At 42.8% G+C, this 15791-nt stretch overlaps 1 protein-coding gene across 1 annotated transcript in view; it reads left to right on the plus strand.

Moving 5' to 3' along the window:
* ADCY2 (adenylate cyclase 2) overlaps positions 1–15791 on the plus strand; it is a 312377-nt gene that overhangs the window by 150765 nt on the left and 145821 nt on the right. Inside the window, exon 4 of the mRNA XM_080681480.1 lies at positions 10451–10600. Coding sequence (XP_080537606.1) covers positions 10451–10600 — 150 coding nt within the window. The remainder of the gene's footprint in view (positions 1–10450; positions 10601–15791) is intronic.

Below are 15791 nucleotides of genomic sequence, written 5' to 3' on the forward strand. Positions count from 1 at the left end.
GGAAATAAAGTAGGCGTCCATTCATGAACAACAGTGTTTTTATTAAAAAGTGGTCAACACTGGAGTTACTTTCTATATTGAACAAGCACATTCCTTACTGACCATTGTCATCGCTAACTTCCAATCATTATTTCAATATGTATATGTTAATATTTTAAGGAACTATTTCCCATAAATCTTTATTTATGTTGTTTCTGTTAATCTCGTAAGCCTCAGAAATATTTAGGATCATTTCACTCGGCTTTTTCCAAACCTACGTGAAGTGTTTTTGGTTTCTGGCTTTGTGAAATGGTGAGAACCCTCAAGGAAAGAGCAATCTGTTATTTTTTCTCTCACATATCTTCTGGTTGGAGATAAAAATTTCTCTCTGATGTTCAAAAACAGAAGTACAAGTGTTTGACATCTCCTGAGTTCTGAGTGTCTGCAAGTTACAAACAACTTAAATACTAGCAAATTATGTAGGCATGCCAGATATTTTATATACTAGTAGTGATGTTTTTAAAGCAATACTTTGTCACTGTTCTCAGAGTCTAGGGAGCACAGTCTTTCTGGAGGCCTCCCCAGCAGGAAGTCTGTGCAAGGGCCCTGCCCTGTTTTTGAAGTCCCCTCTCCTGCAGAGGGGAGGTGGGGGCAAGCCCTGCCTCTCAGGGACTAAGAAAGAGAGAGAGGGATACACCTCCAGAAAATTCTCAGTAGGTGTCATTCTGCCACCATATATTTCTTTACATGCTGAGGAATTGATATCTATTTTCTTCCTTCCAGCCTTTCATGGTTGGCAAGCTATATGTCATGGTTGCTTTTGCAAAAAAGTAGCAAGTAATTGTTTAAATGTCCATTTATCAGATGGATAACCTGAGGCACAAATTTACAACCTTGCTAGGAGATATATTTCCATGATGATCAAATGCCCTGTCATTTGATTTAGCCTATGGGTGGGGCATTGGAACCCAAGTCAACACAAAACTTCAAGTTCATGCTCATAAGTAGCTTCCTTGTTCCCTCACTAATGACACAATTGGTATTTATAAGAGGAATCTAATTACCAAGTGAGTAGTTTCTGGAACTGTCTACTAGTTCCTTGAGAACATGTGAACAACGAGAAAGATCCTAAAATGTTGTCCTAAAAAATCATTCTGTGATTTCCTTATCTGTGTGGCAGAGGAGTGGAGAGGCTGAGCCTGTGAGTTCTGCATTCTGACTGCCTGGCTTCCCAGGGTACCCGAGAGTCAGTCTCTTCCCTCTCTTACCCCACATTTCCATCTATAAAATGGGCCATTAAAGCAATTAAATGGATTAATAAATGGCTTTTACTTGAAACAATGCTTGGTCCAATGTAAATGCTGTGTATACCTGAGCTGGCATTTCAGCTGCTGCTGTTGTTATTTTCATTGTTGTTGTTGTCATTATTATTATTATTAACTAGTATTCACATAATTATCATAGATGTTGTATCCCTGAGGTTATAGTCTCTATTTTGTTGGTGAATTGGAGTCATTAATACTTTAAAATCAGTCCTCTCTTTGTTTCAAACAGCAATTAAGATGGGCTACATACAAATAATACAGCCATGATACTCTGATTCCTCGTAGGCCTGGAGAGTGAGGTAAAGGAAAACCAAGGGACTGAGGGAAAGCAAAGCAGCTCTATGAGCAGTTTTTGGAGCTCCCTTAACAGCCAAGCTCAAAATACTTGTTTCAGGTCGGAGCTGTACTAGGAGCAAAACCCAGAAATCTCTCTCTTGATCGTTTTTTTAACTGTCTGAAGGGCAAGGACATAAAATTCAGCTTTTGCTGTTCCTCCCTTTCTCTGCCAATTGCTATTTCTGATGTCTGCCTGAAGGTAAAGAAGCAGGAGGCAGGGGCCAGGGTAAGGCTGGGATGGTGGTTTGGGCAGGATTCAAAGCAAATGTTCAGGCAGCTTCTGGTGGAAACCACACAGAACCCTCTTTGAGAAGTAGGTACCCCCAGACTCCATCCTCTGAAGCTCCTTAGCAATTGGGAGGATTCAGAGCTGCTCTGAGTAGCTCATGGACCATCAGGGGTCCCAGCACTGCTCCTTGCTGCCCCCTTCACTCAACTCTCCCTAGTAGAGACTTGTTTTCTTTTCCTAATAGCGAAACAAGACGGGATGACATATGCAATAGGAGCATCGAGGTGGTATACACAATTCATTCATTCATTCATTCTCATTGATTCCTTCAGGGGCCATGTATGGGACATCTGTGTGCCTTGCATCATGCTTGATGATGGAAAAGTCACTGCTCTTAATTGCAAAGTCAAATGAAAGAACACCCTGCCTTTCTGCAGAATTCTCATGTTTCCTCAGAAGCAATGATACTGCGCACCAGTGTGTCAGTTTCTCAGGGCTGCTGTAACACATTTCTACAAACTCAATGACTTAAACTTGACTTACTTTCTCACAGTTCAGACGGCCAGAGCCAAAAATCAAAGTGTCCTCAGCATTCCCTTCGAAAGCTGTGTGTGGGAGGGATCCTTTCTCTCCCCACCCCACCCCCAGCTTCTGGTGGCCCCAGTTTTCCTGTCTCACAATATTAATTTCTGCCTCAGTCTCCATACTACTTTCCCTGTCTTCTCTCCTAATAAGGACACTTGCCATAGGAGTTAGGGTTTATCCTAATCCAGGATGACCACAAATCCAATCCTTTCTGAATAGAGTTACATTCACAGATTATAGGTGGACATACCTTTTTTTTATTCTTTTAATATATTTTTATTGACTTTTTACAGAGAGAAAGGGAGAGGGATGTTTCCAGCCCCAGGAAACATTGATCAGCTGCCTCCTGCATGCCCCCTACTGGGGATCGAGCCTGCAACCAAGGTACATGCCCTTGACCTGAATCGACCCCGGGACCCTTCAGTCCACAGCCTGACGCTCTATCCACTGAGCCAAACTGGTCAGGGTGGACATAACTTTTTTTTAAACAGGAGAGTACCATTCAATCCAGTACCATCAAAAAATAGTACCTGAAAAACTGTGGTACATCTACACAATGGAATACTACACTGCTGTAAAAAAGAAAGAACTCTTACCATTCACAACAGCATGGATGGACATGGAGAGCATTATGCTAAGCAAAATAAGCCAGTCAGAGAAAGGTAAATATCACATGATCTCACTCATTTGTGGAATATAATGAACAACATAAACTGATGAACAAAAATAGATCCAGAGACAGAGAAGCATCGAACAGACTGTTAAACCTCAGAGGGAAGGCAGGGAAGGCCGGAGAGGGGGGCGGTAAGAGATCAACCAAATGACTTGTATGTATGCATATAAGCATAACCTATGGACACAGACACTAAGGGGGGTGCAGGCATGTGCTGGGGGTGCGAGTGGCCCAGGAGAGGTCAATGGGGGGGGGGGGGAAGAGACATATGTAATACTTTAAACAATAAAGAATTGTAAAAAATAGTACCTGAGCAAAATCTGTTTTGACATTATCCTACATAATAAAAGTGTAATATGCAAATCGGTGGAATGACCAGTTGCTATGACGTGCATTGACCACCAGGGAGCAGACGCTCAACTCAGGAGCTGCCCCCTGGTGGTCAGTGCACTCCCACAGGGGGAGTGCCGCTCAGCGAGAAGCTGGGCTCACAGCTGGCAAGCACAGTGGCAGTGGCAGGAGCCTCTCCCGCCACCCCTGCTGCAGGCGGGTGGTAAGGAGCGAGGGGGCCCAGACTACAAGAGCCCTGGACTGCAACAGGGCACAGGTCGTGCTGCGGAAGCCCCCCCCCCTCCCCCAGTGCACAATTCTCGTGCACTGGGCCTCTAGTTTTATTATATTCTCATAACTATACAGTCAGTTTTTTGAGGGAAAGAACATGTCACCTTGTTCATAATACTCTTTCTTAATCCCTCTAGCTAGTACACTCTGGATGTCTTCCCAGTGTGGCTGGATTTGCCTCCTCTCAACTTACAGACCTTCACACATGGAGCAACCTCATTCCCACCTTTTAGTAGTTATCTCAAGGCCAACCTTCTAGAAATTGCTCCCACACATAACTCAACCCATCTCCCCAACTCAAACCTCTCTTGACATTATTGTCTCCATAAAGAGGTTAATTTTCCTCGGATTGGTTTGAATTTCTCCTCTTACTGGTTTGCCAGCCTCATTAAGGTGCATTCCATACATAGCTTTTATGTATAATCTTAAGTCATTAGCAATATACCAAACACACACAGAAAACTACATGTAACAGAAGCGTATGCCACAACATAGGGAAGGCCATATATGCTGACTCAATGGGGATACCCCAGTCATATGAGTCATACTTACATTTGGCTGCAGGAAACAGAAAACCAGATTACAGAGGTTTCAACAAATGTGAATTTATTTGCCTCAAGTGAAATGAAATGTGAAGGTAGAGGACTACTGATGTAGGTCCAGCAGATTAATGAAATCAGGATTGATGCTTCCAGGGGTCCACTGGCTTTTCTCTCACAGTCATGTGGGGGCTGCTGAAGATCTAGCCATTTCATCTACATTCAGAGCAAGTAGAATGAGTAGGAAAGTGGAAGTTTCCCATGAATTACATCTGCTCCTTTTTACTAGGAGATTAATGCTAACACAGGGATTCTTCCTCTTCTAAAGCCAATTTCATTCACATCTTCTTTTACTCTGAGTTATATAAAAACTTGGAAATGCAAAAGTATGCATTTCCACCCTTTGTAGTGGGAGGTATCAGGGGAGAAAGAGTGGGAAAGGTTTTGACTGGTTGTTCAGAAAGCTCCAGCACAGCCATCCGTAAGCTCCTGTTAAACATGAGGAGGAGAGGAGGACGTATTTAGGGTACACACCGTGTTTCTGAGGGTTCCCCCAGGTGTTTTACTACCAGAGGTTCTGCTACAGCCCCTGCTACAGTGTTCTCCTGTGATCCTGCATCCAGTGGTGATGTGGGGTGAAAATGACGGAGAAACCTGAAAAAATTATGAAGATTATATTTTATTTGCATTAGTTAACTAATCAATCATTCAGCAAAATTTAATAAAAGTAAAAATATTTTTATAACTTAATAAAGTGTAATATTGTGCATGAAAGATATGGTTTAACATTTAAATCTAAATTTGGTCAATGATCATGTAAATGCAATGTTTTTTTTAATTAATGAAGGCTACACCTGTAAACTCTGAAGTGTTATCCCTTAATATTATCCAAACTTAATCAGGTTTGTTAATCTAAATGCTATCAGATTTAGGATGCTGATTTTCTCTAACAAAGGAACAAAAGAGCCGAAACCGGTTTGGCTCAGTGGATAGAGCGTCAGCCTGCGGACTGAAGGGTCCCGGGTTCGATTCCGGTCAAGGGCATGTACCTTGGTTGCGGGCACATCCCCAGTGGGGGGTGTGCAGGAGGCAGCTGATCGATGTTTCTCTCTCATCGATGTTTCTAGCTTTCTATCCCTCTTCCTTCCTCTCTGTAAAACATCAATAAAATATATTAAAAAAAAAAAAGGAACAAAAGAATGAATTATAACTTCAGAATGTTCATTTATTAACTAGTTTCAACTTGCTGATTTCTGTTTTCCAATTGTCTTAGAAACTACTGAATGTTTGCTATTTGCTTTCAAAATTAAACATATGCTCACATGATAGGTAAAAGCCCCATCACTCTGAATGTGCATTTAAGAATATTCCTTTAGAAGTTACAGGGGAACCTGCCCTTCCTAGAAGTGATGTTACCCTATGTGCATAGTCTTCAATCCCTACCTCTGGTCTTAATTCATCTGTTATTGCAGGTTGTCTGAGATTCCCTTTGACTATTTAGATGGGAGTAAGTGAGGTTGGCCTTGGTTCATCTCTTACTAATTTCATTCTGTCTCTTTCCCCCCACCATACCCTATCACTTAGTCTCAGCTTTATCCAAGTTAATTTTCTAGTTTTCTTTCTACAGCCTTACCTCCCTCCCCAAATCAGTCTAACAGCCCTCCTAAAAGAGTGGAAGGCTGAGTTTCTTATGGTTTAAAAGAATTATACCATACCTCACATTGTTAGTTTGAATAGCAAGGCCCACCTCCTTTGGGAGAAGCTCATCCTCCTTAGCATTATCCATAATTCCCTCTGTTATTAAATCCTCAGCTCTTTTCCTAACCTGAATTCTTTCATTATTCAGAAGTTTAGTAGTCTACTTTTTAATCTGAGTTAGTTTCTTCAGTGGTAGTACACAATGTATTCACCTGGGGAGGTTTATGTTAAAAAAATAATACCCTACTGACTCTCCAGGAATGGGCTCTGGGCACATAAGTTTAGTAGTCTACTTTTTAATCTGAGTTAGTTTCTTCAGTGGTAGTACACAATGTATTCACCTGGGGAGGTTTATGTTAAAAAAATAATACCCTACTGACTCTCCAGGAATGGGCTCTGGCCAAGTGATTGTAATGCATAGCCTGTTTCAGAACCATGGTACAGTGAGCCCTTGTGAGGAAAATACCTTGACGAAGCTTTATCTTTCCAATTGCTAAAAGTGAATCAGAAGATGTATTTGTAAGGCACCTACAATTGACAGCATGCTTTTAAAAGATAAGTCTTTGGTTCTCTAAATAAAGCACAGTGTGTGCATGAAATTTACATTTGCATATTATGGTGATGTTTTCATTAAATTCATTATAGTTCTAAACAATGGCAAAGGTCATGTGCAGAATTGGATGTAATTTATGTATATTACTAAATAGGAAAGATAAGTGGGTTGTTAAAGGTATATTTAAATCTGTGGCTGGTGGAGTTATAAATAAATTGCTCTTAATTTAAAGAATGATGTAATCAGACAGAAGACCTGTCTCCTGGGGAAGCCTGTCCACACAGATAGTGTCTGTCCACCTGGGAGTGTTCACTCCGCAGGGAGTGGCCCTCAGTCAGGGAAGCTCTGAAGTGTGATGTTGTTAGTAATCCAAACTTGACCAGACTTGAAAGGCTGATTTGCTCTAACAAAAGCGAAGAAGAATGATATTTAAACCCAGAATGCTGTTTAATTTATCGTGAAGAATCAGGTAGACCAGATGGCTGTATGAAACTACCTCCTGCCTTTTCTCTTTGAAGCAAAAATCTACTCTATCTGAAAGTTACCCATGAGCATGGAGACAGCACAGGTGGCATGGGAAGTAAATGTTTAAGGCAATGTTTCTCCACCTATCTCCATTACAATCCCCTAAGGGGCCTCTTTTAGATACTTTTTCTCTAACTCACCCCCCTGAAATTCAATTGCAAATTTATTTATGTGATGTATGCATATGTGTGTTTTATGTATTAGTACATTTTTTTTTATTTTTCTCTTCCCAAGAGCCATTGTTTGCCCTCTAGGGAGTGAGATGGCCCACATTGAGAATGCATTGTTTCAGACATCAATTTTCAAAAGCCTAAAGTATAATTCCACTAGAGGAATGCACCAACCAGATGGGACAGGTAGGCAATGACCTTGAGCCTGGAGAGATGGAACCCCAAAAGGGATGAGTGGAGCTGGAGGTAGGACATGAGGTCAAGTTGAATATGCAGATAGGGGTGGGATGTATAAAGAGTTCAATGTAAGATAAATTTGTGAGATATTAAAGTGGGGATGCCAGCTCCTCTCAGTCCAGATATCAGAAGGAGGATCTGGGTTAAAGGTCTACCTTTAGGAATTTGTGCTATTTAGATGGTGTTGGAAAAGCCAGGTGTACAGATGACTCTATGAAAGAAATTGGGGGGATTTCAAGGGAAGAGATCATACACAGAAGCCTGGAGAGTAAAACATTTAAGTCACAGAAGGTGGAGTCACCTAGGCAGACCCTAGGGAAAGCAGAGCCTAGGTTGCCAAGAGAGGTCAGTATTCTCGGCCAGAGAAAGGGACCGGCTCCTGCTGAGGGTGTTGCTCAGGAGTCATGGTAGTGAGGGCACAAAGAAGTTGATGGGTTTGGCAAAATTAAAGGTGATCAGTGACCGACAAGAGAAGAGGTGGTATCTTGAGATTGCTACATCATTTGAAGTGGGATATGGACAGTCAGAGGTCAAAAAAGCAGGAAGAGCTTAAGTAGACAAACTTTGAGGTTTGGCTATAAAGAGAAAATGAGAAGTGGAGAAGAAGAAAAGATTATATGTGTTAAGGGATGGTACTGCTTGGTTAGGAGCTGGCTTACTTGCTGCTGGGACTGATATAAGGGAGAGATTGATGACATAGAAGTTGTCGGGAATGAACTAGAGCCTGGAATCCCTGTTGCCTGGTGACAACTGATTAATCAAGGTCATGGGCCAGGGCTGTGTGGTTTTCTTATGCATGGAAGTTAACAAGTGTTCTTCTTGCAATTGGTGGAATTTGGTGGTCAAATTTCAACTCTAAAAAGCAATTTCTAAATGGGTCTTCTAAAATCTAACTGTTTCCTCCATTCCAATTCTCCCATGTGGTTCTGATGCCTGGCACGTTTTTCCCCATCAGCATCTTTCATTGCAGTGATTGCCTATAGAATTTTTTTAATTTTATTTTATTGTTTAAAGTATTACAAATAATAGTACATATGTTTCCTTTTTTTCCCCATTGACCATGTGAAACTATTCCCTGTAGCAAGCCCAGCATTTCAAATGTTTTGCTCAGCGAAACACAACCATCAGGACCCAGGACCATGGGAAGCTCTGCATCCCACCTGCCTTTTCTTTCTAGTGTAAAGATCATTTCTCGAACTACTTTCTCTTTTAGATATTCAATCAACTTTTCTGCTGCTTCTATTAACTTCATATCTCACATGGTCTTGTTAAATCAGAAAGATAGCCTGTTCCTCAAATAGTTAAAATGTACAGTGAGTTAGTAAATATTGCTCTAATTGGTTAAGCCTGATTTACATATAATACAAAATAAAAAGAACTTTTGTTAATTGTCGAGTAGGATTTCAACTCTTTATTATGCTCCTTAAAAATTAGTACTTCTGGATTGCTCATCTAATAATTTTGCTCTCGATTTTTTTTAGTGGACAGGTTTATTATGTAATATGTCCATTGGAAAATGTAAGTGAGTATTTTTAACTTCTTACACATGTTCTCTGGAATTCTAGTAGCCTTGGAGGGATTTGTTTCATTCCTGGAGTAAAATATGTCTTCACACCATCAGGAAGCATGTTAATTCATTGCAGAAATAACATTTAGACTTGGAATCACTAGAGGGTTTTAAAATATGATTAAGATGGTCCCAGATGAGGGCTGGAACTATGTCTCTTATTTTATTTATAGGCTGAAAAAGTGTGTGTGAAGCCCAATCTGGAAGCCTTTGTAAATTATCATTTCATGAGACTTTTTACCTCTCATGAGATAAAATGTATACACCATTTGGGGCAGGCGGGCGGCGGGGGGGTGGGGGGGTGCACAGGGGGAACGACACCTTGAATGGAACTGAACTCATGTGGTATGTTAGATTGCTGCTTCTTGTCTTTTAGGAAGACTTGGAGAGGAAGCTCCTGCTATTGATAATGACCCAGGCAGGACTTTAACCCAGAAGGTTAAACCCATAGCTACTCTGAGATGTGTCTTCTAAAAATCTGCACAATACTCCTTTCAGATCAGGTTTACTTTGCAGAAACAAACACCTCTGTGGAAGCTGCAAGCAAGTCTCATATATTTTTGATCCAATCAAACATACCTTCTCTGAGTTTACAAAGGTGAAAATAGGCAGTGTGCCCATTATAATTTGAATGGCTTTCTATTCTCTGTTTAATTAATTAATATATTTATTTACTTTGTTGAAACTGTACTTCATTTGTGATGTGGTTTCCAAACTGTGTGCCAGGGCACCCAGGGTGCCTCATCATGTTATAAATGCTCAAGGGAAACACAGCGGCACTTGACATCTGCCAGACACCATCAACCACAAGCCCAAGGTAGTTCATGGTTTCAACATTAGATGACACTGCATTCCTTTTGTTCAAAAGCTGGGTTTTGGGCAGTTGTTGTGACAAAAACCAGTACATGCAGAAATCAGGACAAGAATGAGAAATGTGAGTGGTGATGTCAAATTGGAATCTAAGTCTTGTGATGTTATGCAGTGCTCAACAAGCACTTAACTACTGAGGGCCCATAATAAGTCACTGGTTATTAAAGAGTGAATTAAAATATTTTATTTCAATATAGGTGTTAGCTTCTCCCCCAGCCCCCCAATAACCACAGAGCTGTCAGGGCAGAGTGGTTACTCCGACCCACATTACTTTCGCATCAGCAAATCACGTGGCTGAGCTTACAGATAAGGGAGGGACTGCCAAGTCAACTATCAAAAGGCATGGATCCAAGAAGGGGATAGAATCCCTAAAGGCAATAGCTGTTCCTGTTAAGTAAATAAAAATGTTCCTTTGGACATAGAAATGAAATTAACTTCCCACAGAGACATCTCTTGGAAGACTATTGCTAATGTGCATTTTGTTATTGCTGTATCCAAGAGTTAAACACTCACCCTATTGAGTGACTCTCTCTGTGTCGTTAGATCCTGGCCAATGTGATCATCTTCATCTGTGGGAACCTGGCGGGAGCATACCACAAGCACCTCATGGAACTTGCTCTGCAGCAAACATATCAGGACACATGCAATTGCATCAAGTCCCGGATCAAATTGGAGTTTGAAAAACGTCAGCAGGTAAAATGCATTTCAATCTTAATTCCACATTTTTTAGGCATTCTAAGATGATGTTGTTACTGTTAATATCAAGTATGCAGTTCATTCATTCACAGGCATCAGAAAGAACCTGGAGTAGCCCGTGCCCAGCATGGCTGTATACTGAGCAGAGTTATAAAATAAAGAGCAGATTCCAGTCAAGGGCACATGCCCCGGTCGCTGGCTCAATCCCAAGTAGGGGGTGTGCAGGAGACAGCTGATCAATGATTATCTCTCATCATTGATGTTTCTATTTCTCTACCTCTCCCTCCCTCTTTGTAATCAATAAAAATACTTTTTTAAAAAGGAAGAAAGTGAAAAGGGATATTCTGAAGAAAAATAAGACTTACATTAAAGATGTTTAATAATATATAATTTTTTACCACCAGTGTATTTTATTTTCAATATTGGGAGTCAACTCTCAGGATCTGGTGCCTAGAATGTAGTACTTTTCTTGTTAGGGCTACAGGAAATATGTTCCTAGAATTATAATGAATGCTTGTACTTTTTTCGGACCAACAAGTAAATAAATAGGAATGAAAATTTATCTTAATAAAATCTATAATATATGATCTGATATATATAAGGAGACAAAAATTGACCAGTGGCAATCTGTGTCCTTCATACAAAGGAGCAGGCCCTGAGACCATGAGGACTGGTGCCTCCACAGACCAGATTAAGCATCTCACAAACCAAATTAATGCCCAAGGGTTCCGAGTGTCACTTCCAGCCCACCCTTCGCCACATGCCATCTTTGCTTCATCTACAGTCACATGACAAACAGCAGTGCCCTTAAAAGTGCTGCATTCAGGGGTAGGATGGAGTCTAAGCAAAAATAATTTGTTTCAGCCTCAATTTGGATAAAGTTACTACCATTCATTTTAATATTATATAATCCATTGATTAGAGAAATAAAGTACATTGGAGTGAAACACAAACATGCTTAGCATGAGTCAGGGTGCCAGGTGATGGTGCCTTGCCAATGTCTTAGCCCTAGCAGCCGCCTCCCTAGCTGCCTGAGAGCTCACTGCCACACTAAGTAACTCAGGAGTCCATTTCCCAGGGTCATCATCCCTCTAGCATCATCCTGAAACTAGATTGTGAATTATCTGGTGACAAGGCTATCTATTAAGTTACTAGTGGCCCGGTGCATGAATACATTAAAATGGTATTAATTAGAGGAAATAATTTAATACTGCTATTTGCCCTTTCTCTGTAATAGAAGTGTGAGAGATGAAAGAAAATTAGTAAAATGTATATGAAAACTTTACTCCTGTCAGAGTCTGGGGCACACCACGGGACCTAGAGTCAAGTCCCTGCCCACCCATATGCGCCTCAAAATCGCGTGAGACCCAGACCCGGCCTCCCCACCCCCTCATTGGGATAGATCCAGACCTGGCTAGTCCCACCCTTGTCAAGCCCCGCCAGGCAGGGAACATAGCCTCAGGTCCCCTGGCCCGGCACCAGGATGGGGGGCGTGGCCTGAGGTCCCCCAGCCCAGACCGGGGTGGGGGGCATGGCCTGTGTTGCCCTGTCAACCCCCATCGGCAGGGGGGTGCAGCCTCAGGTCCCCCCTGGGCAGGGGGTGCGGCCTGAGTTCCCCTGACCCAGCACTGGGGGTGCACCTTGAGGTCCCCTATCAAGCCCTGCCAGGCAGTGGGGCGCAGCCTCAGGTTCCCTGGCTTGGTGCTGGGGCAGAGGGTGTGGCCTGAGGTCCCCCGGCCTGGTGCTGGGGTGGGGGGCATGGCCTGAAGTCCCCTGTCAAGCCCCACCTGGTGGGGGGCATGGCCTGAGGTCCCCCGGCCTGGCGCTGGGGCCGGGGAGCAGCCTGAGGTCCCCTAGCCCAGCACTAGGATGGGAAGCGCACCTTGAGGTCCCCCGTCAAGCCCTGCTGGTTGGGGGGGCGGGGCCTGAAGTCCCCTGTCAAGCCCCACCTGGTGGGGGCTGTGGCCTGAGGTCCCCTGGCCTGGCACTGGGGTGGGAGGAGCAGCCTGAGGTCCCCTAGCCCAGCACCAGGACGGGAAGCGCACCTTGAGGTCCCCTGTCAAGCCATGCTGGGTGTGGAAGGCGGCCTAAGGTCCCCTGTTAAGCCCCGCCAGGTGGGTGCCACAGCCTGAGATACCCCGTCAAGCCCTGCCAGCCTGAGGTCCCCCGTCAAGCCCCACGGGGACAGAGGAGGGCGTAGCCTCAGGTCCCTGCTGATTGCTTGTTAAGGCTCCTTATGGGAACTTGGCCTCAGCTGTGGGTGCAGCCATCTTTGTGATGGAGTGATGGTTAATTAGCATATTCCCTCTTTATTAGATAGGATTATTTTTCTTTATATTCTTAGAACCTAGTCCAGGTCCTTGCATGGAGTAGGCAAGGAGACATGCTTTTAAACACAAAGTGACAAAATGCCTAAATATATTCTGCACTGGCTTGCTCTCTCTTTCTCTATGTTCAATCTTCACAATGCAACCACTAATATATATATACATAGTTATCAATCATCCTACAACTATATCCTTTGACACTTTGGATTCCTCATAGTTTATAGCAATCCCTGGACTACTGAGTGTACTCACACCCTCATGATGCACTATTCATAATCTCTCCTGACTTCTCTGCAAGTTCAATGTAATCTCTGAACACTCCAACCCTTGTGATTAGTCTGAACAAACTCAGATACTATCTTCCCCTCATGAAGCTCATTTATATTGTCATTCACTAAAGTAACACTGGTCATGTTAAATCTGCAAAGAATAAAACAAAGATAAATAGCAAAAATGTGCACCTCCTTATTCTTCCAGGCCTGTAGTCCTCTCTCCAAAAGTTTCAACTATAACTTTGGCTGAAGTGTTTGTATGAACTTTTAGGCTTGTTGTCATGGAAGTGATCAATATCCTTACAGTGGGGAGTGTAGAGACAGAATTTTGAGTGTGTGTGTTATGAATGACACAATTTTTATGTCAAAGATAAAATACAAGCTTGAAATCACCTGGCCTGTTAACTTGATCTAGATCTGCTAAGACCATACATTTAAACAAGCCTTTATTAAGATGATTGGCTCATGGGTACAGCTGTGATGACAGTCTGCAGGATGATGGATCTTGAAAGCAGTGAAAGTGCTAGATTTTGACATTAATGAGTTTAGCACTTAAAATAATTTCTCTTCCAATCTTTGCCAGCAAACTTTATTAACAAGTTGAGGAGGAAAATGTTAAGGGGGTGTTATTTAGGAGTGAATGTTCCATAGGGTGGGTCAGAACAAAGAGACAAATGTCCACAGCAGATTCTACTCTTTCAAAGGGGGCAGAGAGATCTATAAACACTGAAAACTTGGGTTCTGAGGACAAAACTTTCAAATGGGTGTGCTCTCTAAAAAGTTATGAGTGGGATTTTGAACGTTTTATTGAGAAACAGAGGGAAATCCTTTCATTAGAGAGCAACATGCTTCATCAGCTGACATAAATGAACAAAAAAATATGGCAACTTCCATATGAGAGAGAATTGATGGATCTCTCAAAGTTGGTTGCTAATGAATAATTTAAAACTTATATTATTTAAAACTTGCCTTTAAATAAAGTTTGCTTTTTATATGCCTTCCTGAAATACATTCCTATCATTTCCACTGTAAATTAGAATTTTAGCTACTGTCTTCTGCCTTTAGTGACATCATGATTTGATTTTATTTCATTGGAAAATGAATAATAAGAGAATGAAGATTAGAGAGGCCAAATCAAGAATATTATTGTGCAAAAAATAGAAAGACACCGATTTTATGGATTTTGTGGGTATTTTCTCTAGAGAATGATGTGTTTAATCATTTTATCTCTTACTATCTTTTTTTTACTGGTGAAGTAGAGTGATGGGCTGGATTGCCTTCTAAATCTAATGAAATAATAGCTAATACAGACTTCCAGCTGAGAGTGGGTTTGGAGAACTTGCTTTTCTGTGGCTTCAGTGAAAGTGCTGCACTTGCTCCCTATTTAGCCTTTCTTTACTGGGAAACTCCTGGGTAGAGAGATGAGAAATTTGAAAATCAGATGCTAACATGTATGTCTCCAGTGTCACTTAGACCCTGCAAGGCAGGACCCAGGCCTGATGTTCCTGTCACACCCCCTCTCCCAAGGGCTTCTGAGAGGCAGGGAACCCACACAGTTCTCTGAAGCACAGAGCCCTTTACAGGTGCACAAGTGGGAGGTTCGGCACCTGTCAGGGATGTGGTTAGAGGGTTCATATGTTATGAGGGAGCCTAACTGTCCATTACACCTGCCCCAGGATTCTCGAGTTCTATGAATGTTAATGTATTCTGCTGAGATTAGATTTGCAAAAAAAAAAAAAAAATGCAAATGAAAAACACAGAGATTCCCCAGCACCCCAAGCTTAAAGAAAAACAGTGTAAGATACAAACGTGTGTTTTTTTCTTGCTGACAAGATGCGAATGTGCCTTTTTCCTTCCTAATGAATTGTCTGTGTTCTAGTATAGAATGATGTTTCCTTTGTTATATATTTATTACTAGTGGCCTGGTGCATGAAATTCGTGCACAAGGTGGGGGGTTCCCTCAGCCCAGCCTGCACCCTCTCCAATCGAGGATCCCTTGGGGGATGTCCAATCAGGCCTAAACCGGCAGTCGGACATCCCTCTTGCAATCTGGGACCACTGGCTCCTAACCGCTCACCTGCCTGCCTGCCTGATCGCCCTAACTGCCCTCCCCTGCCAGCCTGATCTCGCCCCCAACTGCTCTCCCTTGCCGGCCTGATCTTGCCTAGGCTTTGTCTCTCTTTGTTTTTCTCAGCAGTCCTCCAGACCTCCCTGTCTCCCTGTCTCCCTCTTCCTCTTTCCCAGCTGGGAGGGGGCGGGGCCAGTGGGGGCCATTCCATCTTCTGCCCGCCCTCCCTTCCATCCAGGCCTCTTCAGGCCCAGTCTGTTTTGTTTCCTCATTCTGAGAGAGGATCCCAGAGTGAGCTGGGAGGGAGGGAAAGAAAGGGAGAAAGGGCTGTGAGCTGGTGGGCACTGTGTGTGTCTGTGCGTGTGTGCAATTGTGAGTGGTGTGAGTGCCGGCCCCGCCTCCCCCATTCCCATCTCTGCTGCCACAAGTCCCCACCCACCAGAGCCTGCTGCGCACACAGCCTGAGCATTAGGTCGAGCCTCCGGTCATTGTGGCTGTGACGGACCCAGGGTTTTTATATA

This window comes from Plecotus auritus (genome assembly GCF_963455305.1).
Source record: "Plecotus auritus genome assembly, chromosome: 7".
NCBI classification, from domain to species: domain Eukaryota; kingdom Metazoa; phylum Chordata; class Mammalia; order Chiroptera; family Vespertilionidae; genus Plecotus; species Plecotus auritus.